The 27,888-nt window shown below is 43.5% G+C and overlaps 4 protein-coding genes across 5 annotated transcripts; all 4 read left to right on the forward strand.

The window, feature by feature from the left end:
* The first annotated feature begins 5,065 nt into the window (after positions 1 to 5,065).
* On the forward strand, positions 5,066 to 6,751 carry LOC109765744 (uncharacterized). Its single transcript, XM_020324520.1, has one exon. It carries the CDS (start codon positions 5,066 to 5,068, stop codon positions 6,749 to 6,751), a length of 1,686 nt encoding a protein of 561 aa, XP_020180109.1.
* A 4,529-nt stretch (positions 6,752 to 11,280) lies between these two features.
* LOC109765739 (SWR1-complex protein 4) lies at positions 11,281 to 17,847 on the forward strand. 2 transcript variants are annotated; one of them, XR_002233466.3, is made up of 16 exons: positions 11,281 to 11,560; positions 11,643 to 11,738; positions 12,687 to 12,752; positions 12,849 to 12,908; positions 13,002 to 13,058; positions 13,619 to 13,748; positions 14,360 to 14,427; positions 14,526 to 14,618; positions 14,722 to 14,769; positions 15,076 to 15,225; positions 15,739 to 15,849; positions 15,972 to 16,067; positions 16,261 to 16,332; positions 16,600 to 16,806; positions 16,904 to 16,938; positions 17,515 to 17,847. XR_002233466.3 is itself a non-coding variant. In XM_020324515.4 (16 exons), the coding sequence occupies exons 1-16, from the start codon at positions 11,447 to 11,449 to the stop codon at positions 17,587 to 17,589; spliced, it is 1,326 nt and encodes a 441-aa protein (XP_020180104.1). In that variant the 5' UTR covers positions 11,284 to 11,446; the 3' UTR covers positions 17,590 to 17,847. The 2 variants fall into 2 exon arrangements, 1 of the variants encoding a protein (XP_020180104.1); XM_020324515.4 differs by having other exon boundaries at positions 11,284 to 11,560; positions 16,752 to 16,806.
* Positions 17,848 to 21,950: 4,103 nt separating this feature from the next.
* On the forward strand, positions 21,951 to 22,704 carry LOC109765740 (histone H2B.2). The gene has a single exon (XM_020324516.4). It carries the CDS (start codon positions 22,035 to 22,037, stop codon positions 22,494 to 22,496), a length of 462 nt encoding a protein of 153 aa, XP_020180105.1. The 5' UTR covers positions 21,951 to 22,034; the 3' UTR covers positions 22,497 to 22,704.
* Positions 22,705 to 24,245: 1,541 nt separating this feature from the next.
* LOC109765742 (histone H3.2) lies at positions 24,246 to 24,914 on the forward strand. The gene has a single exon (XM_020324517.4). The coding sequence runs from the start codon at positions 24,325 to 24,327 to the stop codon at positions 24,733 to 24,735; it is 411 nt and encodes a 136-aa protein (XP_020180106.1). The 5' UTR covers positions 24,246 to 24,324; the 3' UTR covers positions 24,736 to 24,914.
* Positions 24,915 to 27,888: the final 2,974 nt, after the last annotated feature.

Here is a 27,888-nt window from a genome sequence, read left to right on the forward strand (position 1 = left end):
TCATTGGGCCGGACTGATGGGATGTGAAGATACGAAGGCCGAAGACTATACCCGTGTCCGGATTGGACTTTCCTTGGCGTGGAAGGCAAGCTAGGTGACCAACTGTGAAGATTCCTTCTTATGTAACCGACCCCATGTAACCCTAGATCTCTCCGGTGTCTATATAAACCGGAGAGCGTAGTTCGGATAGGACACATTCATTACCATATTCATATAGGCTAGACTTCTAGGGTTTAGCCATTATGATCTTGTGGTAGATCAACTCTTGTAATACTCATATTCATCAAGATCAATCAAGCAGGAAGTAGGGTATTACCTCCATAGAGAGGGCCCGAACCTGGGTAAACATCGTGTCCCCCGTCTCCTGTTACCATCGATCCTAGACGCACAGTTCGGGACCCCCTACCCGAGATCCGCCGGTTTTGACACCGACAGCATTCATATAGAGTCATATTTTGTTCTAGTATCGAGTTGTAATCATTGATTTGTAAATAAATAGAAGTGTGATGATCATCATTAATAGAGCATTGTCCCAAATAAAAAAATAAAAAGAAAGGCCAAAAAAAGGAAAAGACCCAAAAAAGGGGAAAAAAGAAGAAAAAAATAAAAAGGGACAATGCTACTATCCTTTTTCCACACTTGTGCTTCAAAGTAGCACCATGATCTTTATGATAGAGAGTCTCTTGTTTTGTCACTTTCATATACTAGTGGGAATTTTTCATTATAGAACTTGGCTTGTATATTCCAACAATGGGCTTCCTCAAATGCCCTAGGTCTTCGTGAGCAAGCAAGTTGGATGCACACCCACTTAGTTTCTTTTGTTGAGCTTTCATACATTTATAGCTCTAGTGCATCTGTTGCATGGCAATCCCTACTCCTTGCATTGACATCAATTGATGGGCATCTCCTTAGCCCTTTGATTAGCCGCGTCAATGTGAGACTTTCTCTTTTTTTGTATTCTCCACACAATCCCCATCATCATATTCTATTCCACCCATAGTGCTATATACATGGCTCACGCTCATGTATTGCGTGAAAGTTGAAAAAAGTTTGAGATTACTAAAGTATGAAACAATTGCTTGGCTTGTCATCGGGGTTGTGCAAGATGAGAGCATCTTGTGTGACGAAAAATGAAGCATGGCCAAACTATATGATTTTGTAGGGATGAGCCTTCTTTGGCTATGTTATTTTGAGAAGACATAATTGCTTGGTTAGTATGCTTGAAGTATTATTATTTTTATGTCAATATTAAACTTTTGTATTGAATCTTTCGGATCTGAACATTCATGCCACAATGAAGAAAATTACATTGAGAAATATGCTAGGTAGCATTCCACATCAAAAATTCCGTTTTTATCATTTACCTACTCGAGGACGAGCAGGAATTAAGCTTGGGGATGCTTGATACGTCTCCAACGTATCTATAATTTTTGATTGTTCCATGCTATTATATTATCCGTTTTGGATGTTTAATGGGCTTTACTATACACTTTTATATTATTTTTGGGACTAACCTATTAACCCAAGGCCCAGTGCAAATTGCTATTTTTTTCCTATTTCAGTGTTTCACAGAAAAGGAATATCAAACGGAGTCCAAACGGAATGAAACCTTTGGGAGCTTGGAGTGGACGTCAAGAAACAACCGAGGAGGCCACGAGGCAGGGAGGCGCGCCTGCCCCCCTGGGCGCGCCCCACCCTCGTGGGCCCCTCGTAGCTCCACCGACCTACTTCTTCCTCCTATATATACCCATGTACCCTGAAAACATCCAGGAGCACCACGAAACCCTATTTCCACCGCCGCAACCTTCTATACCCGTGAGATCCCATCTTGGGGCCTTTTCCGGCGCTCTTCCGGAGGGGGAATCGATCACGGAGGGCTTCTACATCAACACCATAGCCTCTCCGATGATGTGTGAGTAGTCTACCACAGACCTTCGGGTCCATAGTTATTAGCTAGATGGCTTCTTCTCTCTCTTTGGATCTCAATACAAAGTTCTCCTCGATCTTCTTGGAGATCTATTTGATGTAACTCTTTTTGCGGTGTGTTTGTCGAGATCCGATGAATTGTGGGTTTATGATCAAGATTATCTATGAACAATATTTGAATCTTCTCTGAATTCTTTTATCTATGATTGGTTATCTTTGCAAGTCTCTTCGAATTATCAGTTTGGTTTGGCCTACTAGATTGATCTTTCTTGCAATGGCAGAAGTGCTTAGCTTAGGGTTCAATCTTGCATTGCTCGATCCCAGTGACAGAAGGGGAAACGACACGTATTGTATTGTTGCCATCGAGGATAAAAAGATGGGGCTTATATCATATTGCTTGAGTTTATCCCTCTACATCATGTCATCTTGCCTAATGCGTTACTCTGTTCTTATGAACTAATACTCTAGATGCATGCTGGATAGCGGTCGATGTGTGGAGTAATAGTAGTAGATGCAGGCAGGAGCCGGTCTACTTGTCACGGACGTGATGCCTATATACATGATCATGCCTAGATATTCTCATAATTATGCACTTTTCTATCAATTGCTCGACAGTAATTTGTTCACCCACCGTAATACTTATGCTATCTTGAGAGAAGCCACTAGTGAAACCTATGGCCCCCGAGTCTATTTTCCATCATATAAGTTTCCAATCTATTTTATTTTGCAATCTTTACTTTCAATCTTTATCATAAAAATACCAACAATATTATCATCTCTATCAGATCTCACTTTTGCAAGTGGACGTGAAGGGATTGACAACCCCTTTATCGCGTTGGTTGCAAGGTTCGTATTTGTTTGTGTAGGTACGAGGGACTTGCGTGTGGCCTCCTACTGGATTGATACATTGGTTCTCAAAAACTGAGGAAAATACTTACGCTACTTTGCTGCATCACCCTTTCCTCTTCAAGGGAAAACCAACGCATGCTCAAGAGGTAGCAGCATGCTACGGGAATCACAAACTTTAACACAAGTATCTCTCAAATTCACAACTACTCAACTAGCATGACTCTAATATCACCATCTTCATATCTCAAAACAATCATAAGGAATCAAACTTCTCATAGTATTCAATGCACCTTATATGAAAGTTTTTAATATATCCATCTTGGATGCCCATCATATTAGGACTAATTTTATAGCCAAAGCAAATCACCATGCTGTTCTAAAAGACTCTCAAAATCATATAAGTGAAGCATGAGAGATCAATAATTTCTATAAAATAAAACCACCACCGTGCTCTAAAAAGATATAAGTGAAGCACTAGAGCAAAATTATCTAGCTCAAAAGATATAAGTGAAGCACATAGAGTATTCTAATAAATTCTGATTCATGCGTGTCTCTCCCAAAAGGTGTGTACAGCAAGGATGATTGTGGTAAACTGAAAAGAAAAGACTGAAATCATACAAGACGCTCCAAGCAAAACACATATCATGTGGTGAATAAAAATATAGCCTCAAGTAAAGTTACCGATAGACGAAGACGAAAGAGGGGATGCCTTCCGGGGCATCCCCAAGCTTAGGCTTTTGGTTGTCCTTGAATTTTACCTTGGGGTGCCTTGGGCATCCCCAAGCTTAGGCTCTTGCCGCTCCTTATTCCAAAATCCATCAAATCTTTACCCAAAAACTTGAAAACTTCACAACACAAAACTCAATAGAAAATCTCATGTCGGGACGGGTGGCGCTTGGGCAGGTGCTCGGCGGCTGCTCCAACGATGTCTAGGAGGGGCAAAATTTCGTGTTTTGACCCTTTTTGCTAACAAATTCAGGATCTGACCCCCGTTTGAAGATATTTCAGGATCTGACCCTTTTGCCTACCGCCATGGGGTCTGGCGGTAGGGTACTGAAGCCTACCGCTGTCACCTCTGGCGGTAGGGTCCTGGGAGGTGGATAAGGTGGGGAGGGGCTGGTTTGTGGGCCCCACCACCACTCTTCTTCCCCACTCACCTTCTTCCCCGTGCTCAGCTCCTCTCCCCCCTCTCTCCCCCTCACAAACCCCCCTAGATCCACTCCATTTGCTTGAGATTTCACCGGTGGATCCGGAGCATTTTCATCACCCAAGGTACCTCCCCCATTCCCCCTCCTTTTGATTGGTTGAGATCTTTGTTTTGTGTTGATTTGGTTTATAGCAAACCCTAGGTGTTGACCTTGTTGTGTGCATTTATGATGCATTTATGGCTAGGGTTATGGTTATGTTAGGGGTTAGGGTTAGGGTTAGGGTTATGGTGTTTATGTTGGGGGTTATGTTGGTGGTTATGTTGGGGGTTAGGGTTATAGTGGTTATGTTGGGGGTTAGGGTTATAGTGGTTATGTTGGGGGTTATGGTTAGGGTTAGGTTTAATGGTTAGGTTAACTTGAGTATAATAGTAGTTACTTGTCCAATTTGTGCAAAATTTAGTTCATTTGTCCATTTGAGTTGGTTGGGTGACATATATGGATTGATTTTATTGTTTCCAATTTCTTAGATGCATAAGCTCGTAAATGTTCATTATTTGGAAAAGTTGACATTTATGCTTGGAAATGACGATGAAGGGGAAGAGGCTATGGTTTTTGACACAAGTCCAAGCTTTGATGATCTTGTAGTTAAAGTGAGAAGCGTCTTACATTGGAATGACCCAAATGCTGAGGTTAAGCTTATTGGGAGGTATGACGTTGGATTGGGAGTAAAGTCCCGATTAAAGAGTATGCCCATCACCTCCCAATTGCATTGTAATGTGTACAAGGAAAAAGTAGACGCAACACAAGACAAGTCTCTTGAGATCTTTGCCACAAAGGTTGATCCTCCTCCTCCCTTGCAAATTGATCTCAACCGCAATGCATCCTCCCCAATACATGATGATTGTGCCGAGGTGTATGTCCCCAATTGTTCTAGCCAACCACCAAGTAGCCAACCCAATGAAGATCATATCAATGCTAGCGCCATAGTACTCCGTCATGATGCTATTCCTCATGTTGAAGAAGATGCTAGTGGTCATGTTGATGATGATGCTATTGTTGCTCAAGAGGATGCTTAGTCGGAGAATGAAGAGATCCATTACAATCCAATTGGTAACTTGGATGCCATTGTGCGGCAACAAGACATGGACCGTACCCTCCCTTATAACCGTATGTGTGGGTATAACTCGGATGACGAGGGTCCGGAGGAAGAATTGGATGAGGATGGGTTGACTGCGCAAGAAAATGAAATCTACAAGAAGGTGACTGGCAAGGAGAGAGGGCCACCGTTGTTTAGGGATGTGAGTCTTGCGGACAATGCCGTCGTTGATGGTGGGCTGAGATTCGGGTTGTCTGAGCCAACACCGTGCCCCAAATTCAGTGATCCTCGACTAGAAAATGAGGATGAGAATGCTCATTTGAAGAAAGGCATCAAGTTTGGTTCTTTGGTAGAGTTCAAGATATGGTTGTGTGACTATGCCATTAGGAACCATAGGCCGTTTGTTGTTGGTCATTCAAATCAAAAAGTTCGGTACACAGTCAAATGTGACCAAGAAGGTTGCAAATGGATGGTCCGCGGTAGAAAAATCAAAGAAACCGGGCAATGGGTGTTGAAGAATCATGTTGGCACTCACACGTGCGTACCCCCGGACAAGGCCGACCGAAGTAAAGGACACCGTCAACTCATGTCTAAGTATCTAGGATACAAATTGTTGAATCAAATAGCACATGATCCAACCGTGAAGGTCAAGTTTCTCATGTCTTCGATTGAGGAACTTTTCGGATACCCGGTCAAGTATGGGAAGGCATGGATGGCGAAGGCAAATGCTATTAGGATGTTGCATGGTGATTATGAGGCCGCATATAACATTCTGCCCAAGATGTTGGCAGCCATTGCTCATCGAAACCCGGGAATGTGCCATCGGGTGGAGTCAACTGACGGAGTGTTTCGTCATGCCTTCTGGAGCTTTGGACAATGCATTGAGGCCTTCACGTATTGTCGCCCGGTCTTGTCTATAGATGGTACATTCTTGACCGGCAAATACAAGGGCACATTGATGGTGGCGATGGCCCACTCTTCAAATGATAATGTGTTGCCGGTGGCATTTGCCTTGGTGCCTTCGGAGCACGATGATAATTGGGAGTGGTTCATGGGGCATGTGAGAACCAAGGTGATAGGCAAGCGAGAGGTATGCATTATATCGGATCGCCGTCATGGGATTCTCAAAGCAATAGACGTTGATATTCCCGGTCTTCCAAAGCTTCAACACCGTTGGTGCATGAGACACTTTGTTGCAAACTTTTACCGGGCATGCAAGAGCAAGGAGTTTTGCAAAGACCTTACCCTTGTTTGCGTTGCATTCAACACCGACATATTCAAAAGCCGATATGATAAACTCCTCAAGGCTTTGGAGAAGAACAAAGGGGGGAAAGAATTCTTGCTTAGGCACGAGCCGGATAAAGAAAAGTGGTCACGCGCTTACGATGAAGGAGGTATGCGATATGGGGACATGACAAGCAACATGGTGGAATGCTTCAACAATGTGTTGAAGGGTGTCCGTTCCTTGCCGATGACTGCAATACTCAAGTACACTTTCATCAAGCTCAACGAGTACTTCCTAAAGCATTCTGAAAGCACGGCCAAGTGGATTGGCGAAAAGATGGACTATCCATTAAAGGTTCATGATTGGTTGCTGCATCAAGCGCGCAAGTCTTCCAAACAACAAGTGATCAAATATAATGAAAAAGAAATATCTATCAAATCGATGAGCCGGGTGGGACAACAAGGGATGGTAGGTCTTATGGTGGAGTTGCTTACGAGGTGCGTCTGAAAAACCGTTGGTGCCAGTGTGAGAGGCCACACAAGTATCATTGGCCTTGCTCGCATTTGATGACCGCAACACGGGCGAGAAACGTGCGCGTATCCGATGGCACAATGGTGCGGTTGCACGAGTTCACATTGGAATGAACAAGGTTGACGTGGGCGCCTCGGTTCAATCCTTTCCTTGATGCCTCACAGTGGCTTGAGTATGTTGGGCCAGACATTGTGCCAGATCCCGCGCTCATGGTGCCTATGAGGGGAAGAAGAAGAAAGAAGAGATTCCAGAGTGACATGGATGATCTAGTTGGATACACCGGAATGAAGCAATTTGGTAGTGGTCATTCCATGGAGGCACCGGAGAACAACAATTGTGGAGAATGCAACGACACAGGACACAACGTTAGGACATGCAAGAAACCTAGAACCAACACGGGCACTAGTCAAACACGTGGACGGAGGACTAGCCATGGAGGTGGCCGTGGCCGTGGAGGAAGGACTAGCCTTGGAGGGGGTCGTGGCCGTGGAGGAAGGACTAGCCTTGGAGGGGGTCGTGGCCGTGGAGGAAGGACTAGCCTTGGAGGGGGCCGTGGCCGTGGATCCGGTGGTTCTAGGACACGTCGGGTTGATAGGGGAAGGCCTATCGACGTGTTGCTCAATCCGGATGATTGAAATAATGTGAATGGTACTACTTTTAATATGTTCATGTGTTGATATATTTTCCTCTTTACATGTCAATGTGTTCATGTTTTGACTTAACATCTTTATTTGTTGTAGGCATGGCTTCATCCGGTTCCATGACGAGGCCACCGTGTGCTAACCAAGAAGACATGACCCACAAGTGGAAGGACGCATCTTTGGAAAAGGTGAAGGAGAAAGATGTGAAGATTCCGCCATGTTGGTGTGGAGATGTTTGCAAGGTGAAGGAGTCCATTGACCGAAAGAAGTCATGGACGGAAGGAAGGAGATATTTTGTTTGCCCCAACTATGCTTACGATCGTGCGCGTCCAACTAACGCCTATGACCTTCCACTGGTATGCTAGAGAAGTAACATGTTACTCTAAAACGTGTGTCAACACTAACATCCGTTTTATATGCAGTCACCGCCTCCTCTATGCAAGTACTTCACATGGATAGATCATGAAGTGCCAAAAGATGTCCAAAAGGACCAATATGAAGATTGTCTTAGGCGCCAACGGCTGTTCGAAGAAAGGTTTCAAAGAGGCTTGGAGGAAGAGCGTCGTCAGACAGAGAGGATGGAGCGGAAGCAACGCGAGGAGGAGAGGGCATGCCAAGCAAAGCTTGCTCGTGAGGAGGAGAGGGCAAGAAAGCTTGCAAAAGCTCTCAAGGCACAAGAAGAGGATGAGTCACGTGACAAGAAGGGGAAATGGCCCCGTATGACTCAGTAAAGCCTTCGCTTCGGTGGACTCGTCATGTAACCGGATGAAGCCATGCCAAATTTATCATGAACTATGTAGTACTAAGGCAAGAAGCCATGTGTCGTGAACTTGTCATGAATGAATTTGCCATTTGTATTGAATTTGGTCTGGAGATGTTTGCAATGTGTCGTTAGAACTTCAGTTTGTCAGCATATTCTGTGATTTGTCATGATCCTTATTTAAAAACTGTTGTGCTGAGAAGAAGGATAGAACAGAGGATTGCTCTGTTTTCTGAGTTTTTAACCCTACCGCCAGGGGCCCTGGCGGTAGGTTGCTTGATCCTACCGCCAGAACACCTGGCGGTAGGGGTGCACTTGCTGTGGCGAAGATAGTAATCCCCATGGCGGTAGGATCAAACCCTACCGCCACAGCATCTGGTGGTAGGTTGTAGGACCCTACCGCCAGGGACCATGGTGGTAGGGTTGACCCTACCGCCAGGGTGCTCATTTTTACCGTCACAGCAAGTTTACCCCCCTACCGCCATGGGCCCTGGCGGTAGAGTCGTGCAACCTACCGCCAGATGCCGTGGCGGTAGGGTTTGAACCCTCTCCTCTCTTTTGCCCCTTCTGTCGAATGTTAGAATAATGTACCACCCAATTCTATCAACTATTAGAATGATCATCTCGCAAACACATACATAACTCAACTCAACATAGTTCATTACATCCACGAATAACACATGTTCAAACTAAAACATGACCCGGTTCGGATGACATTGGTTGAAACTAATAACTCATGCTCAACGGCACATTTTCTAAACAGGTAACATATTTCTCATACTTATCAGACGTTCAATTTGATCGTCACGCGCTTGATTACGCTTCAGTTGAAAGTCTGTGGATCCTGCCCAATGACCCAACACACCATTCGTTTCACGGAACCAAGCCCCTGCAGCACGGCGGGCGGGATTCTCTGACACGCATTGTTTGATTGCCCATCCTATGACCTGGCTGGGTTTCCTCAAGTCCATCTCAAGGAATTCTTCTTTGCTTGCAGTGAACGCAATCTCAATTGCCAAAGCGTGTCTACAAGCATATTCCCGGTCTTGCAGCTCCTCAAGCATCCTCTCTTTCTCGTTCACAAGCTTTCAGAAAGCTTTTTTCTCCTTAGCATCAGAAGGTTCCTCGATAACATAATACTTGCTGAAATCCTTCATGGCCGCATTTGCCTCATCACAACTCTTTAACCATGCTTCACATTCCCTCTTCAAGCAACGGTGTCGCTCCCACATGAGCTTCTCACACGCTATGTTCATAGTCATGGATCGAATGTCCATCCTACATGAATAAACGGGTTTAAGATGACATAGAACAAAATAGAAAATAAATTGAGTAGAGTATAACACTTGGTTACTTGATATGACATACAACACCAAGTTCTTAATGAGTTCAAATGTTAAGGGTACAAGTCATAGTAGTTCAAATGACGACCAAGCAAAGGGTACATGTCATTACAGTCCAAATGACAAAGATTACATAGCCTCATGCAATTCTATGTGGCGTACGGTCCCGGGTTGCAACAAATAACATCATTTCTTTCTTTGACCCATGCCCATCGAGAAGTCCGGTTCTCGTCTGACGAAAATGGTTGGCGAACTAACCAATCAATGACCCGACCATGATTTCCCATGTCTATCTCAGCATATTCTCCCCTTGTCACACACAATACAATTTGCATTGCAAGATCACGCCTACAATTTTTTTCCGCTGTCTTGAGCTTGTTCATCTGCCTCTCCTTTTTTTATAAAATTTTCGGAACGGTCATTATTGAAATAATAATGTGAAAAGGCCCTACACTCTGCATTCAACACATCAATGGCTTCAATCCACAAGTTCATCTTTTCCTCAATCAATTCGCGTTCACGGTTTGCCGCCGCCTCAGCAGAAGCTTCAAAGAAAACGAACGGTGCCATCCTACATTTCGAAAAGTTGCTATTAAAGTAACTTAGGTTTAATTGCTTTCTTCAGCCTAACCCAACCCCAATTATGTACACTAAGACTAGCACTAGATCTAGGTAGACAAACTATTGTACAAGCAATTCTAAGCATCATACATAAGGAAATCACAAACATAAACCTAAATGGATTATAGTAATTGATTTGACCACACCAAAATGATGAGCTAAGGTTTGCAACCAAATGAGCAAATGCAAAGTAAACAAAGATATCAATCAATCAAAATGAGGGGAAATGAGAGAGCTACCTTGAGTGATGAAAATGGTAAGAATCCACCGGAGAAATCTCAAACAAATGAGAGAGATTTGGGAGGCTCTTGTGCTTCAAAGAGCGAGGGGGGGAGACTTGAGCTCGGTGGAGAGGTGAAGTGGCCTGAATGAGTGGTTGAGGAGGGGAGGAAATATCCAGCCCCTCCCCACCTTATCCACCTCTCAGGACCCTACCGCCAGAGGTGACGGCGGTAGGCTTCAGTACCCTACCGCCAGACCCCATGGCGGTAGGCCCTTTTCTACGTCAGCACGCGCCGACGGCCGTTAGTCGCCGTCAAAGGGCCTACCGCCCCAGAGCTAGCGGCGGTAGGACGTGCAAACCTACCGCCAGCTCCCCTGGCGGTAGGTAAAAGGGTCAGATCCCGAAATATCTTCAAACGAGGGTCAGATCCTGAATTTGTTAGCAAAAAGGGTCAAAACACGAAATTTTGCCTCCGGGAGGAGGGCATGAAGGAGCAGAGCGACGTGACTTCGGGGAGTGTATCGCATGACACTAGTATTCATCGGCGTAGATGACGGTGGCAAGAGCGAAATTATTTTTTTTGCAACAAGAGGCAATGTTGCAATTGCATGAGCCGCAAATGCTTTCTGCGGTAAGGGCCATGTTAAAATTGCAACAAGGATCTTATTACAATGATGGGATCACATGATGAGCGGATCGGCTCATGACCTGACCGATCTTTATGGTGAATATTATTTTTCTGACAAGATTGGGATCCTTTTTTGCAAAAAATACTCTGTGTGTGATTACAGTTTATACATTCGTCTATTTTCCCCTTCCAAAAATTTAATTTCCCAACGATCAATCAATTTTCCGACAAGCAAGGGGTCGGGAAGAGTGATCTCCTGGGCCAGGTCCGGACAGCTTCGCCTACCGGGTCTGGATCGAGTTTTTCCCGGCCCGCTAACCACTGTGTTCCCCAACCCGGGATCCGTCTCCCCTCGCGAGAGCTCGAGACACCCCCCATGTCGCGGTAGGAAGACCGTCCGAACCCTAACCCTAGCTCGATCCACCGGCGTCCCCGTCCTCCTCCGGCCATCCTCCATGGACGCGAAGGACATCCTCGGGCTCCAGAAGACCTCATTCCCGTCCGCCCAGGAGAAGAAGCCGCGGGCGCCCAAGGAGCCGCAGCGCAAGCCCGATGGCGTCTCGCGCGAGGTACCGCCCTTCGTCTCCCTCCCCGCTCTCCGCCGCGCGTTTGGTTGTTCTTCCGATGCTAATGCCTGTTGCGCGGATCTAGGTGTACGCGCTCACCGGAGGGGTCGGAATGGCGCCGCTCATGCCGACCATCGAGGCCTCGCACCTGAAGCGCCGGCCTGCTGTCGAGAAGGAGAAGGTGGGCGAGCAACTCTTCGGGCTTCAGCTACCTGTTGAAATTTCTGGTTACTGCTGTAGCATTTGAACTCAGATTTCCATACATTACTATTTGTGCATTTGAGAAACTTGGCATCCAGAGTGTGTCATTACCTGCGGAGTTGAACTAGGAGTACATGCGAAATGTAACTGATTCAATGTACAATTAATTGCTGTTTTGAGTTGGCGGTCAAACCAGCACTTTGTTATCGGACTATATTGCATCGGGTGCATTGTATCATCTGGATGGTCGCCAGCAAAGGCTTTTCGTGCCACCCAATCGTAGAAATATAATGCATATGACATGCACCACCGCTTGATGAAGCATTTTGATCTCAAACTGGGTATTTCTTTTGTAATTACTCTATGAACAACAGCCTGACTAATGTTTTTGTAGAACTGCCGACCTTCTGTGCTGCTTTCATCTATGCTAGTGATCTAAATTTGTGCAGTTAGTGTTATTAAATACTCCCTCTGTCCCAAAATATAAGAACGTTTTTAACACTACACTAGTGTCAAAAACGTTCTTATATTATGGGACGGAGGGAGTAGTTGTGTAAGGGTAAGTCTAGTATCATGTAGCAGGATAATTCAACTTGTGTTGAACTTCATGCCATAGAATGCACAACATGACTAGTCTTATATGCTGTCCTTTCTTATTTTAGCTTAGAATTTGGTTTTGTGTTGATTGTTCCTTTAATTCAGATCATTAAAATGTTATGTGCTCTGGTCAGCAACTTTATATCGTTATCACTGCATGGGACACCGTAATAGTTTCCGCAAACCTAGTTCTAATGATACCATTGGCTTTATGCATAACATGAATTCCAAGCATGGAGTGTCCAGTTCGTCACTTGTATCTGTAGAATGCTGTTGGGACCAATGGACTGCTGTATGTGGTTTAACTTGAGAATATCAATTACTTGCGCAGGTAGCATGGCAGTGGCTGCCTTTCACGTCATCTGCACGAACTGACAATCTGCAACTTTACCACTGGGTCTGTCTCTGATGCTTCACTAATGTTGTGTACATCTTAAAACATTTAGTATGACCAACTTGCGGACTCACAGTATTTCTGACCCTTTTGTTTCAGGTTAGAGTTGTAAATAATGTTCCACCAACTGGTGATTATGACTTCGCAAAATATAACACGGTGAGTATATCGTGTTAGTTACATCATCAAGCAAGAAATGTTCTCTTGCAATATTGTGGGCTTACTTTTTTTGTTTGTCACTTTCTTTTGCAGAAGGTGGATGTTCTTAAATACACCGATGAGGAGTATGAGAAATATTTAACTGAACCTGTAGGTACTGTTTACTGTAAAATTATGTAAGCTCGGTTGTTAATTCTCACTTTTATTTTTACAATCGGAACATTGTGCTGATTTGCGCCGAGCTTTTAGTGCCACTTAATGTTTATAAACAATTATTGCCACTACGAGATGTAATTCTGTTTAGTTCAAAGATTTGAAACAACTTAAAACTTTTCTATTTGCCGTTGAAACTTTTGTGGTCAGCTATTTGAAGGTGGCAGTAAACAAGTCTTAATTGGTGGGACATGGCCTCTTTGTGCTTATTAGTTCTACCTTATAATATCTTTTGAACTCTTGGATGGAACAATCAGAGTGTTGGGCAGCTTTAAAATTGCTCAATTCTGTTTTGCCCTGACCTGTGTATGTTATTGAGTTATCAGTCTGTCTTGACATAACAATTTCAGGAGCATGTGTTACTGTTTGTCCCTTTGCTGTCATTTCTGGCATAGACAAACCTTTTGATCATTTAGGGTGTTGCATTCAGTTTCCATAGTACGTTTTTGTTCATAATTTGTTGTTTTTAAGTAGAACGTTTGATGTGCTTGTTTCAGACATGGAGCAGAGAAGAAACAGATCAGCTATTTGAATTATGTCAGCGCTTTGACCTTCGTTTCATAGTAATAGCAGATAGGTTTCCAACTGCTCGCAGTGTGGAAGATCTAAAGAGCCGTTATTATTCAGGTACTTCTAAATTTGTACATCTTTATGTTCAGATAAAACACACCTGGCAAAGGTCTCCCATTCCTACTTTAATGTTTATACATGCATATTACATGCTCAAAAGCAAACAACACTGAGTTACTTAGGATTGTTCCATCTGTTTTGCCATTCAATATATGGAACAATCGAAGAACTAGTTGTCTAGTTTATATAATAGATCCTTTAAACAATATGCTCTTGTAACTTCTGACCTTTTTCCGCTAAATTAGTGCATAAAGGTTGTTAATCATTCACTGACATTTGGCCTGTTATGCATCCACACTCCTATGTGTGCATGTCTTTCTTTCTATGTACTACTCCCTCCATCCCAAAATAAGTGTTACTGATTTAGTACAACTTTGTACTAAATTTGTACCTAAACCAGCGACACTTATTTTGGGACGGAGGGAGTGTGTAACATTATTATGAGAGGTCAAGTGGTGTCATGACTTTTTATTTAGCATATATAACTACATTAATTATTAATTGGTAAAGCTAGTATGTATGATCAGTCTAATTGTATCTCCAGCAATTCAATCTATGTATTGTTGTGAGTTTACTGTGATGTAGCTATTGTGTCTTCTTGATCACAGTTACTAGGGCCCTTCTAATTGCAAGAGCTCGATCATTCGATGAAGTTGCCGGAAACCCTCTTGTGAAGGTATAAGTTGATTATCTTCCCTACCTAAAAGTAATTACATCAATGTTATGGTATAGATTCTGTTGTACCCACATATGTTCAATTGTGTTTCTTCTCAGGAAACCTTCAATGCTGCTCATGAGACTGAGAGAAAACGTGCATTGTCTGCACTCTTCTCCCAAACAAAACAGCAAGAACGAAAGGATGCCGAGGTTAGAAATCTCCTGCAATGATATTGTGATTATTTGATTTATGATGTCTGCCATCCTTAAGATTCTAAGTCACGTATGTGATACCCAACTGTTCCCTTTTCAGGTTTTAGCAGAAGCAAAACGCATTATGGAATCTCGTGCTGCTAATAAAGTGAGTAAATCAGTACATTGGATTCCATATTTCTTATCGTTAAAGTAATCTTAACTCTTAAGCAAGAACATTTGAATGTTAACTTGTAGGATATTTTCAGTGTATAAAATCACTAATGGCAAATCTTTCAGATATTCATAATTTCGTCAAGCAAGTGGCATTTTAACCTTTTGGTATTCCAGGTCGTGTGGAAGTGTGGACGTGATATCGTTGCTTATCGACTAACCTCGATATTTTGTGATAGTTAATTCTTAAGAGATTAGGTTGTTTGCTCTGTCTGGTTAATGGTTCAAGATCTGTATGCAGAACGTGGAAGAAGCCGGAGCACCGACGAGCTTGCCTAATGCTGCGGTTCCTGCTGACGGTGTATCTCCCTTGAGCAACAATCTTCCATCTTCAGCTGCTACACATCCAGCTGCAGCAGCGAATACCTCCATACCTGATACACTGCGGATGGTAACTCTGAAACTTTCGGTTGCTTAAGCAGTTTCTTTTTAGTTGTATATTTAGCTGTTGCGCTGACATTTGTAGTTGCAGTTGGTATCTTCTTTAATTTGAAATTATGTTTTCTTATGTCTTGCTTCTATCTTGCTGGATTTGTGGGATCTAAGTGATCTCTAATTGTGTTTTCTGGTCATTACATTAAAAAATGTATGCCCGCTTTCATAGTTGAGCCTTGTTTGTTGCAAGGGAAAGTGTTGTTCTTTCACTGTGTAAACACATCACAAGTACAACCTCCGTCCGGAATTAACTGTCGCTGAAATGAGTGTATCTAGACATGTTTTAGTGTGTAGATACACTCATCTCAGCGACAGTTAATTCCGGACGGAGGGAGTAGTTTAGGTTAATTATGTCAAGTTGTATTGTTATCTTGTTGAATGAAGGCGTCTATTGACCAAATGAAGAATGATATCTATCTGCATACTTTTCTTTTTAGATGAATTTGACTAACTTTACCTACTCTTTCAGCTTAAAGTGTATTTGAGAACCCATGCACTTGATCAAATGGTTCAAGCAGTAACTGCTTCAGCTGGCATTAGAATGATTAAAAGGGTGGATCAAACTCTACAAGATCTTGGGGTTTGTTTTCTTGACACCAGCCTGCTCTTGTCATGCACCAACACATTAGATTTCAATTGTGTTTTAGGTCTAATTACCAAGTTTTGCAACGAACTTATGCTGCGACTGTAACCTTTTTGTAGGTAAATTTGAAGCCTAAGGTCCCAACAAAAGCAGTTTGTGCCGAACATCTTGAGTTACGGAACGAGATACTCACACTGCTTAACATACAGAAGCAGGTAAGCTCCCAGATGCTTTAGACATTTTACGTCGAAAAGTATCTATCCTTCATCTATGTACTGATTTTTTGGAAGTGCCTGTTTAAAACACTATTAAAAGAAAGGAGAATAATGGCAACATCTGGCAGCGTATTTATGTGGTTAAGTACCCTCCTTTCAACTAACAATTTGTTTTCTTCTGCATCTTCTGTAGCTACAAAATAAAGAGGCTGAAGTTTTAGCAAACAGAGAAAGTTCATTCACAGAGGCACCGACCACACCTAAGGTACATGCAGAATGGGTAACTACCCTTTTTTCTCTCTGTTTCTGTGTGGAAGACATCTGATGTGATAAAGCATCTGTATTAAATTCCACAAAAGAAGTACCATGACAAGCTTTTTATAACTGCAAAAGGCAACTCGTGAATAGAAGTACTGATCTTATAGGGCTTACTAAAGTCTTAACAAAGCAATACCAACAGAAGTTTAATTATAGAATATCCAAAGATTAAGATGTGTGTGATAATCCATCATATATATTAACTACTGTGCAGGTACCATGTAGCTAGTGGAAAGTTCTGGCAGAGACAGAAGGGGAATTCTTATCATTTCTTTAATAATTGTGCTGCCAGTGCCAAATGCCAATGCCCTGCCAAACATTAATTGCTTTTAGCTAATAATAACATTTCGGTGTTTATTTTTGCAGCGTTCTAATAGAGATATTGATCGACCCTTTGTCCCTGACATGGCTGGGTTTGGAGGTAATTTAAGGCAGACCATTTCATCTTACACTCTTCTTTTCTCTTGGAACTGATGACGGATTATACTTCTCTGTAAATATTTTGCATGTTACTTCAGGTGAGAGAGCAGTCAAACGGGATCACAAGAGGAAGGTTTGTTTTTTCTTTCATTTTCTCCTTGATGTTATACTTTGTTTTATTTTTTCTTTGGTATGTGGTATATGTCGTCTTTGATGCAGCATGTATCTTAGTGTCTCGACTTTGTACACAAGTGGGCAAGATCTAGTCTGAGCGTATACAGTAACTTTAATGATCTACTGCCGCCGTAGTTTTGTTTTACTATAGTTACGTGCAAGGCTTGGTAGGACGCATAGGCAGGTAGTAATATCTTGAATTGGCTTTATCAGAACCTGCTGGTACACAAAATGAAGTGCATAAGTATGCTAGGTCTTCCATTATTAAGGTGGAGCCATAACTTAGTTTTGATCATCATTTTGTTTGCAAGCAATGCAATCAATAATCAGTGTTGAATTTTTACAATGTTGCATCCCTGGTGCACTGCCGGGTTCCTTTGATTATCTACATTTTGATCAGTCCAGATTTCAGTAGGAAACGAGGGACCTCATCCTTTTTGTGTGTATAAAGATCTCTATGTTAGGTGGCTTCAGTTTGCCCCTTGCATCTTACATTTGTCATCTGTGACTGATAAAAATCGTTCGTTCTTGCTAGACCACTGGGAGATTTGATGCACCCCCCTCGCCAACCCAGGGCAAGAGGCCTCGGAAGATGAAGGCGTCCGATTGATAATCGGACACAGCATAAAACATCGGGATGTAGCCAAATAACCAGAGCCGGCCCTGGGCCAGGGCAAGAAGGACGATGGCCAAGGAAAATAGGACTAGTCTTTTGTACACTAGGTTAGCCGTGCACCACCTGTTTTGTAAAATGGAATTGATGGTGGTTTTAACCTTGTTGTTGATTGTGGAAATGAACAATGTTTTGTGCAAAGCAATGTGCACGACGATTCAGAGCAGAGCAAGAGTTTGAACTTGATTCCAGAAATACTGTGGACACCCATATTATCGAATTCAGCAAGTTGAAAGTTGCTCCTCGCCATGGGAACGATGCCCGTAGTGCGAAGATAAGATTTTGAACTTCTTTAAATAACAAAGTTCTACGGGAAGTCGTGCATACGAGCAGCATTAAGATCCACCCAACAGGCTCAAAGTTACTCACATGGACAATGACCATAATTTTTTTCGGGAAGTTTATAGTCTGAACATGAGGTTGAGCATCTAAATACTGAACTTTCACCAACTCGTACAGTTCAGGCTGCCGATGAGCTCAAAGTTGCTTCTTGACATGGTTCAAATTCTAAACAGAGAAATTTCTTAGAATGTATAACTTACATTTCCATGACACGGGAACACAAACATTGGAATTAGTCTTTTAGAAACTAAGGCTCCGTTCGGAATCACTCCGCCGCGGAGCGGAGCGGCATACAGTAGAAATACGGAGAGTGGCAAACAGGGCGCTCCGCTCCCTGGTGACGGAGCCGAACACAGCCTAACTCAAATCTTAGACAAATGAGGTGTGAACGGACTTTATCTTTCGCTTATAATGAAAAAATGTCGTGGTTAGCCAAATCTTAGATTTGATGCGATCAGAGTATAGACGTACAAAAAGGACATTGCAAAAAAAATCTAAACTACTGTCAGAAAACACTACTGCCAGAACACTGTACCCAATAACACAACACTCTGCCCTATATTGAATAACACACTGCCCTATATTGATCTCCATTATATGCATATGAAATGCCCATCAGACGAACGGAACTTTGACAATGGTTACACCAGCTGTTATGCAAGAACTTTTAGTATTGGTTAATAATGAATAGAAGTTGGGACTTGCTCAATTGGAATGTGAGAGGTATTAATTCTCAGGAAAGATGGGATGACTTGAGACAGAAAATTGAGGAGAGTAACGTAATAGTATATGCATTCAAGAAACCAAACAAGAACTGTTTGACATCTCATATCTAAGAAAATTCTCTCCAAGGAGGTTCAACCAGTTTGCTTATGCTCCATCCATTGGCAGCTCTAGGGTATTATCACTATATGGAATGACAATCTATTTAATAGCATTATCATCAGGCAGAACTACTATCAACTTACAATCAAGTTGGTATGTACCTTATCGGGTAATATTATTTCTACATCACTAATGTATATGGACCTTGCAATAATGATGACATAGCATGTTTTATTAACTGGTTGAATAATGTGGACGCTACAACAATGGACCAGTGGATGATCCTTGGTGATTTCAACCTAATTAGAAGCCCCGCTGACAGGAGCAAGCCTGGTGGTGATGCAAACAACATGTTACTTCTCCATAGTGCCATTCAAGCACTTGATCTTGTGGAAATCCCTCTAAAGAGCATAAGTTACACATGGAGCAATATGCAAGACAACCCATTGTTGGAAAAACTTGACTGGATATTTACTTCTGCTAATTGGACTATTTCGCTCCCAGATACTATTGCTCTCTCAATGGCTAGAATTACATCAGATAACAACCCTATGCATTGATTATTTCCTTTAGTGATCCAGAAATGAAGAATAAAGGATTCTCGCCTTTTTTCCCCAGAGGTGACCCTGAGTTATTGAACCCATGAGAGGACGGTGCCCTAAGCTAAGGTCTCAACAAGCTTTTGCTAGAGAATTAAATTCCAGTGTTTGACTGGATCGTAAATCAACCCACCGCTAAAAACACTTATAATGAAAATAGTCATGTGTATGAGAACTTATGCTTACAACCATATATTCGTGTCAGGGTCATCCTGATCTTGATTGTGCTATAGAGGTCATCAATCAAGATGTGCTTGCTTACTATCAAAGTGGGGGATGTTTCCAAATTACGTCTTGACCGGCACGCGTCCTGCATCAAGAGTCAGTTGTCCAACCGAAGGCCCTGTCCGTTTCGCGGGGTTGCCCCAGTAATTAAGATAGCAATAATCGGACAAAAGCATTGGGTGTTTAATGACTATGCCTCTTGAGTCTCCAAGGATAGGATCCGTGTTACGGTACCAAACCTTTCTGTCATTTGGTGTTCAGAATAACACTTCATGGTCTCGTTGCCCTTAGCCTCTTCGTGACTCGCTCTCCATGATCCTGGTACCTGCATGGATGATGAACGCGAACGAGACAAGGGATAACTACGAAGCAATTTTATGCTACACATACAGGACGTCAATTCAAAGTACTTCCATCGATCCCTCCAACAAATACATCTGGTTACAAGGCCCTCCCCTCAACCCATGACCTCATCGAACTACTCACACATGAAGATCAGATTACACGAAGAACTCATTGAAGAACACACCATGACGATTGATTGATTGACAATATGTCTTATAATGGATGTCTTGTGCGATACACGATTACAAGTATGTCTAGATGGCTGAGAACTATGGTGGTGATGAAGGTTGTGGCTATGGAGATGCAAAATGGCGGCGGCTAGGGTTGATGGAGTTGGCTACCGTGAAGATGATGATGACTGGCTTGTTCTGCGATGTTCTGTTGCTCATTCGGCATGGGCCCTAAGGTTGTTCAGGCACCTCGGTTGGCACGCCGTACAACCGCCCATACGAGTGGGCGCAGTCATATGGAACACCATCTTCCACTCTGACGCCTATGCTGCTCCTCCCACTTGATCTCATCTCTCCACTCTACTTCTTTCCGTGTATTGGCTCAATTTCGTCCATAATTAGCCCATTTGCTGTGGAAATGAAATAAAAATCGGATATTTGGAATCCTTCGCATTCATTAGTCATTAGTGACAATATCGGAGCGAATATCTCGGTTTCAATGAAATATTTTGGTTTAAACTCTGGTTAGAGGAGTGTAAGAATGACACTCATCATGCATATCAAGATTGGCAGTGATATCCCCAAAGCATCTATATTCAGTTTTGAAAATTATTGGATGGAATTTCATGGATTTTATGGAACTGTTAGGAGATGTTGGAACTTAAATCTCTCGCTAAGCAACTCAACTAGAGATGTCTTTGCGAGATTCAATTGTGTCATACAGGGTTTAAAGAAGTGGAGCAAAAACCTATCCAAACTCAACTCCATCATAGAAGCTTGCAACTATGTATCAACTCTTATGGATGGCATTGAATATCAGAGGCCCCTCACTCTGATTAAAAACAACTTCAAGAATATTCTCAAGAAACACATACTAAAACTGTTGGAAGCTAAAATAATATATTGGAAAAATAGATTCAAAAGGAGAGATGTCATCTTTGGTGATGAAAATTCCGCGTGGGCTTTGCCCGACAACGGCGGTAGGAGTGATTGGGCCTGAAGGAGGTGTGGCGGCTAGGGTTCACCCCAAGCCTGCGAATTGCCTCGTGTTGCAACTCGGATGACATTCCTCACTAAAATGAGTATAACACATATGTATACCTAGCTCAAATAAATGTGATTTTGAATTCCGTTTAAAAGAATTAAACTGTATCCGCTCGGTATTTCAGGTAACCGCATTTCCCAACCCTTAGGATTCGGTAGCCAAAACCTTGGGTCGTAGTACATCTCGTGCTGCTGTGTGGTTGAGCTCCGAAATGGAAGAAGTTGTAAGCCTGTGTATGTACGACATTCGTCCACCCTAAGTACTACAATCTCCATTTTTTCGCAAAAGAAATCAAATAAACCTACCCTAAAAAAAGTAAATCAAGCGAAGCTTTTTTTTGACCTTAAAAAGGCTGCCCGTCCTATGTCTACATTCCTCAAGAAACAAGGAGGCTTCACCCATTTCTAGAAAAAAAGATGTGAAAAATGCTTATCTCGCAAGAAAAAGGAGAAAAAAATGCTTGTACTTCATATACAGGTTTGGGGTAGGAAATAGCACAACAAAGCAAATATACTCGCAAAAAAGAAAAGCAATGGCGCCTTATTCTACGATGCCTTGGATGTGCTTTGCGGTTCGGGAGCGGGACGATCGATACGAAATATACGGTCGAGATCTGTCCGGCGAGGCAAAGAGAACGCGCATCCTACCGCTCCACGTCAGCGATCCGAGGCGCTACCCCCTCCACCAATTAGCGCCCACCTCTCCCCCTCTATAAATCCCAGCACCCATCCTCCTCCATTCCCCACACCATCCCAGCCCCCACCTCCCCTCCCTCCAGCAAACTCACGCATCCCACCACCGAAGCTCCCAACCCCACCCGAAGCGGCAGCCATGGCCCCCAAGGCAGACAAGAAGCCGGCCGCCGAGAACAAGGTCGAGAAGGCGGCGGAGAAGACCCCCGCGGGCAAGAAGCCCAAGGCCGAGAAGCGGCTGCCGGCGGGCAAGACGGCGTCCAAGGAGGCCGGCGGCGAGGGCAAGACCCGGGGCCGCAAGAAGGGCAGCAAGGCCAAGAAGGGCGTGGAGACGTACAAGATCTACATCTTCAAGGTGCTGAAGCAGGTGCACCCCGACATCGGCATCTCCTCCAAGGCCATGTCCATCATGAACTCCTTCATCAACGACATCTTCGAGAAGCTCGCCGGGGAGTCGGCCAAGCTCGCCCGCTACAACAAGAAGCCCACCATCACCTCCCGGGAGATCCAGACCTCCGTCCGCCTCGTCCTCCCCGGGGAGCTCGCCAAGCACGCCGTCTCCGAGGGCACCAAGGCCGTCACCAAGTTCACCTCCTCCTAGACTGAAGATGCGCCGCTTGTTGTGCCAGATGTGGCTGTCTGATGTATCTCTGCTGTTGACTCTGCTTACCTGCAAGTAGAAGTAGTGGTAGTAGTTCGTGTGGTAGAAGATTGCCAACGCTTTGTTGGCTTCTTGGTTGTGAGAACTGAACGTGTTGCTTTTGCAAAATGAAATCTATCTAGAAAATGTTGCGGTTGTGGTACTACTACATCTATGTCACCGATGTTCGTACTAATGCTGGCTTTTCTACTCATCTAAGCTGAATACAGCCATGTTTGTGCATCTGTGTTTTAGCTGCAAGTAGTAGTTCGGAATGGCTGATTGCTTGCCGAATCTTGTTTTGCAAACTGAGACGGGATTCAGAGTGACGCATTGCCACCGCTAGTGATTACTTCATTCCGACCTGATCTGTACCAGTAGTAAGTGCTTGTACTAATCTCTGCCATGTGTTTGTAGCAATGCAAGTTCAGCTTTCAGATGAGATCTCGCTTTCAGATTCTTCTGAAACTGAACGCATCTATGTTTGCCCATCTGTACTACCATCTTTGTGAACTGAACACCGCCATGTTTGGCAATCTGATGATATGTGTATCTTTGTTGAACTCTGGTTATCTGCAAGTAGTAGTACTCTTCCTGGATTGGAGTGGAAATTGCTGCAACTTGTGCAAACTGCTGATATGTGATTAAGAAATATGTGATTAAGAAACTGCTTGTAATGATCTGCCATGTGTTTGCGCTGTCACTGAGCGCCCTGCCTACTCAATTTCCGCGTGTGATTGCCATTAACGTTTGCCTTGCCCTGTCCTGTTCTTGGTTCGGTACCCCAATAGTATATCAGTCAGTTGTGCGCGCTACTCTGAAAATGCGAAACGTAAGTCGTTTTGCATTTCTTGTTGGAAAAACAAGATGAGGTTCTAGAGCGATGCTTCTTCGTGTTTATTTTCTCGCTGTTTACTGAAGAAAACTTGCTTGCCGTTTTGTGCACACTTTGAGGAGGGCCAAGTGACTGTGAGCGAGACATAGCTCAAGCGACAGTGGCATGGCCTCGGTGTATCTACTGTTTACAATTATTTGCGTTCAGCTAATTCCTCGCGCTCGTGTGGTGCCAGTTCACAAACTGCACAATACGTACAAGCAATGCGTGGCGCAATAGAAACAGATTCTGAAGGAGAAGAAAGACACACGATTTTTCTTCTTTTCTTTCGATCCGGGGAACACCTGGCCCACAAATCGTTCCAATTCAAATACCAAAACAATTGTTTACCGTAATTTTTTTTTGTGCCGGGCAGTAAAATTATTTTTGCCGAAGATCAGAAGCAGTAACTCCAGCCGTGAACCCTCCTCCATTTCCTACAACGACGGCGTGCCAGTTGGGTTTTTGTTTGGGCGTGTTGGCGGCAACGAGCGAGCGCGATGGCGCCCTTCTCCCAGGCCATTTCGTTTCGTCTGCACGCAAAATCAGTGGCGCGGGGCACGATCCGGATGACTCCTCTTCGACCAATCAGAGCCCGCGAGCCACCTCGCCGCGGATCACTCCCTCGGACTCCTCTTCGACCAATCAGAGCACGGGAAACCACCTCCCACGGATCGCCCCCTCGACACCAGATCCCAGCCGTCCAGGCACCCCACATCCGACGCTCCACGCCCAACCATCCCTCCCGAAAAACCAAAACCCACGCGCGGCTCCCCGCTCCAATCCCCCCGCCCGCTCGGCGCTCCCCTCCTTCCCTATTTAACACCGTCCCATCCCCTTGTTCCTCCTCACTCCAAATCCCCCAACCCTCCCAGCGCTCCTCCCTCCCCAACCTACCGGCGCATCTCCGACGACATGGCCCGCACCAAGCAGACGGCGAGGAAGTCCACCGGCGGCAAGGCGCCGAGGAAGCAGCTGGCCACCAAGGCCGCCCGCAAGTCCGCCCCGGCCACCGGCGGCGTCAAGAAGCCCCACCGCTTCCGCCCCGGCACCGTCGCGCTCCGGGAGATCCGCAAGTACCAGAAGAGCACCGAGCTGCTCATCCGCAAGCTCCCCTTCCAGCGCCTCGTCCGCGAGATCGCCCAGGACTTCAAGACCGACCTCCGCTTCCAGTCCTCCGCCGTCTCCGCGCTGCAGGAGGCCGCCGAGGCCTACCTCGTCGGCCTCTTCGAGGACACCAACCTCTGCGCCATCCACGCCAAGCGCGTCACCATCATGCCCAAGGACATCCAGCTCGCCCGCCGCATCCGTGGCGAGAGGGCCTAGGCCGCGATCTGCAATCCATGCGTCGTCTGTTAGATCGTTGTTAGGAAGTGTGTGTGCTCGTAGTGTTTCAGAATGTGCCTGTGTTGTTCTTGTCATGGTGGGTCTGTTATGCCTAATCTGATGGTACCTTCTTGTTGCCATCAGCTATGGAAATGAAAAATGTTGGCTTCCTGTTCTCACTCATCTGCGTTTGAATGCCTGTTCCCAACCTGTCAGATTTCTTGCTTGATTTAGCTAGCTTGTTCTATTTTGCTCTGATTTTGAGCTTAATTATCATTAGACTGTCAATTTTGTAATGAGTAATCTGGCTAGCTGCCTCGAAACCCGATCGAACGAGTAGTTGAGGTGGAACCTGAAAATTGCTTGTACGCTAGTGTGCTCGTCCTCAGTTCTGTCTGTCGATCAGTTGCGACAGTATGTTTGATGTTCAGTGCACACAATCTGTTGAAAGCATCCCTACTGTGCCTAATTATATTGAAACCCTGCAAGTCTATGAACCATGCTCTAAACTAAGTGCGTACTGATAGTACAACTTAAGTGGTGTCCTGTCTTCAGATCTTACAGGTTCAGCAATGGCTGCAGGGCTTTGACACCGTGCCTGCAATATTATTGGTTGCATCAACCACAATTTCCTAAATAACGCACCAGAACATCGAGCAAGCGCTGGCGACGATTGCCATTCCTGGTTGTGCAGCTGTCGAAACAGCAGTTGTTGCTTGATGATCTGTTCTCAGTGGTCACGTTCAGGAGTATAAAGAGAGTATGTGTCCTACTCCTATCCCAAGCATGTGAAATGACCTGCCAGTTTTAGCTACTGTGTTCTTAATTGCTTCGATTTTGTAGCTTAAATGGTAGTAGTACTGTGTCAAAATCTCTTCGAAATAACTATTCCGGTTGGGTGCCTCTGAACCTTAATGAACAGATGTAGTATGCTCGTTCAGTTCAGTTTTGTGTACCTTACATAAACAGTAGTACTTCCTGATGGTCACATCAGTGCTGAAAGTTTTCTCAACCCTGCTTTTGTTCTGTATAATTTCAAAACTACAAACACAGTTACAAGGACGCCTCCGACTACAGTTTTTCTTGATTAAGCGTTTATCATGAGGCACACCGCTATTTCTTAAGAGAATTTTAGTGGTATCCCATGGGTAACTGCTCCCACAGGAATACAAACGCCAATTTCTTGGTACCTATTCTCCAGTCGCGCACACTTAAAGCGAAACACTGTTCATTCTGGGCAGTTTACAACAGTGCTGCTGTGGGATCCGGATGTTTCTGGTGGTAAGCTGATGTTAGAACAGTCGAGCATCTCGGAATCTAATTTTGTAGGAAGAGAGGCAGTATTATGTTTATGAACTGTATAATTAATTTTAAATTATGAAATTTATTACTGATGAACGATACAAGTTTTTTGACCGGAGAAGATTTCTAACGGCACTCTGTCGTGTGACTCAAAATGGATGCAGAATATCGGAGGCCATTAAGCTTCTAGCACCAATTACCTGATTGCTAAGTTATTATATGTAATACTGTAAAGTGTTATCTGAATGCTTGAATCCTAAAAAAGTGAGCTCCAGTAAGCGATGAAAAATGAGAATAGCAGTGATACATTGCATTCGAGCAAGTTCCTTTTAGATTGTCTTCAGATCTCAAAAACAGTTCGGATGAAGGAATAAGAATCTGTCATTGGAGGACTGCTACAGCAATGCAGCAAGTATATCAAATTGAATTGATATTCACAGTGAATTACTGACTTATCTTGTTTTCTGGGCTTGGAATACAGCCATAAAAAAAGTCTGTTCCTTGCAGAATAACTGAAGACAGCCATTCTCATTTCGATAGAGAAAATTCCATAGACACATTACAATATTTTCAATACATTCTTCCTTTGATACCTATGGGTTTGGAGACCTCCCACATGAACAATCTGAAGAACACCGATTATGAAACTGAACACTTGATACAAGGAGACGTCTCAGTAAAAAACTGAAGGCAATATACATGCACAAGTGCTGAAGTGCACAACAAAAAGATCCGCTAGTTTTGTAAAATAAACATAACCAAAATTTGGCACTCCTGCTAAAATTATGCACAATTATACTGGTGGAGAAAAGTAAAAAAAAAATCACTATCAAATATGGGAACAAGATGACAGAAATTTCATAGGTAGAGAAAAGGAGTATCAAAGTGTTTGGTATCGTATTTACTCGATTCGCATAATCCAATACCAAGTAGCGCAAATGTGCTTTTCAAGGTGTATGCATCACAACAGTTCTGAACTTTAGATTGCTGTCATAGAGCAAAAGGAACACCAGAGTCATAGGATGAAGGACTGTAGTGCATTTAATCTTGATAATAGGCGTTCCTCGTTCTTGTAAATGTTATTGATATGACCACCGTACTTGTGGCAGAGCAATCTTGTCCTCTTTCCAGAAGCAAACCCCAAATCGACAGCTCAGTATATTTTTTTATACCTTCAGAAGTTTAAATTATGTCCCAAAGTATTGATTTGTGTCTAATCAGGTATCAAGATGTAAATATTAGCAAGCTCAAAAAAATATATTAGCAGCTAATGTCAGCCTGCACTTAAACTATAGCGTCCAATTCAACTTCTCGAGGGACTCGCACTCTAGTATTCCTCACAAACCATTATCTCTTGCAAAAAACCGAGGGCTAATGGTTATTTGCTTCACTTCACTTTCTCGGAGCTGACGCCCTTTGTAGTTTTTTTTAGACAAGACGCCTTTGTAGGTGATCTGCCTATCCCATGCATATAGAGCAAAACGCGCACTGTGTTGCGGTTGGAGCTAAGATGGGTTATTCTAATAAAAAGTAGATAAAAATAAACAAACTCGGTTACAACAATAAAAAATAGGAGGTCTGAAAATACTTATGAATTAAAAAAATTGGCACGAGTTTACAAGAATGTTCACACCTATAAGAAAAAACATGATTTAAAAAAAATCATGAAAATGGAATTCTTCACAAATCGTAATTTTGAAAAAAAAAACTTCAGGAATTTACAATAATGTTCTCACATCTAAAACATGTTTAAGAAATTTTAAAAATGTTCATGGAATAAAAAATGTTCACAAATTTGAAAAAACACCATGTTTTTTTTATAAAACAATAGAAAGGAAACATACAAAATTA

The sequence above is a fragment of the Aegilops tauschii genome, chromosome 1, assembly GCF_002575655.3.
Source record: "Aegilops tauschii subsp. strangulata cultivar AL8/78 chromosome 1, Aet v6.0, whole genome shotgun sequence".
NCBI classification, from domain to species: domain Eukaryota; kingdom Viridiplantae; phylum Streptophyta; class Magnoliopsida; order Poales; family Poaceae; genus Aegilops; species Aegilops tauschii.

Bases quoted from the DNA above. Each gene is read 5' to 3' on its own strand.
- LOC109765744 (XM_020324520.1), top strand. From the start codon at position 5,066: ATGGACCGTACCCTCCCTTATAACCGTATGTGTGGGTATAACTCGGAT.
- LOC109765740 (XM_020324516.4), top strand. From the start codon at position 22,035: ATGGCCCCCAAGGCAGACAAGAAGCCGGCCGCCGAGAACAAGGTCGAG.
- LOC109765739 (XM_020324515.4), top strand. From the start codon at position 11,447: ATGGACGCGAAGGACATCCTCGGGCTCCAGAAGACCTCATTCCCGTCC. The intron at 15,226-15,738 runs GTAACTCTGAAA...CTACTCTTTCAG, and splicing joins TACCTGATACACTGCGGATG to CTTAAAGTGTATTTGAGAAC. The intron at 16,333-16,751 runs GTACATGCAGAA...TTATTTTTGCAG, and splicing joins AGGCACCGACCACACCTAAG to CGTTCTAATAGAGATATTGA.
- LOC109765742 (XM_020324517.4), top strand. From the start codon at position 24,325: ATGGCCCGCACCAAGCAGACGGCGAGGAAGTCCACCGGCGGCAAGGCG.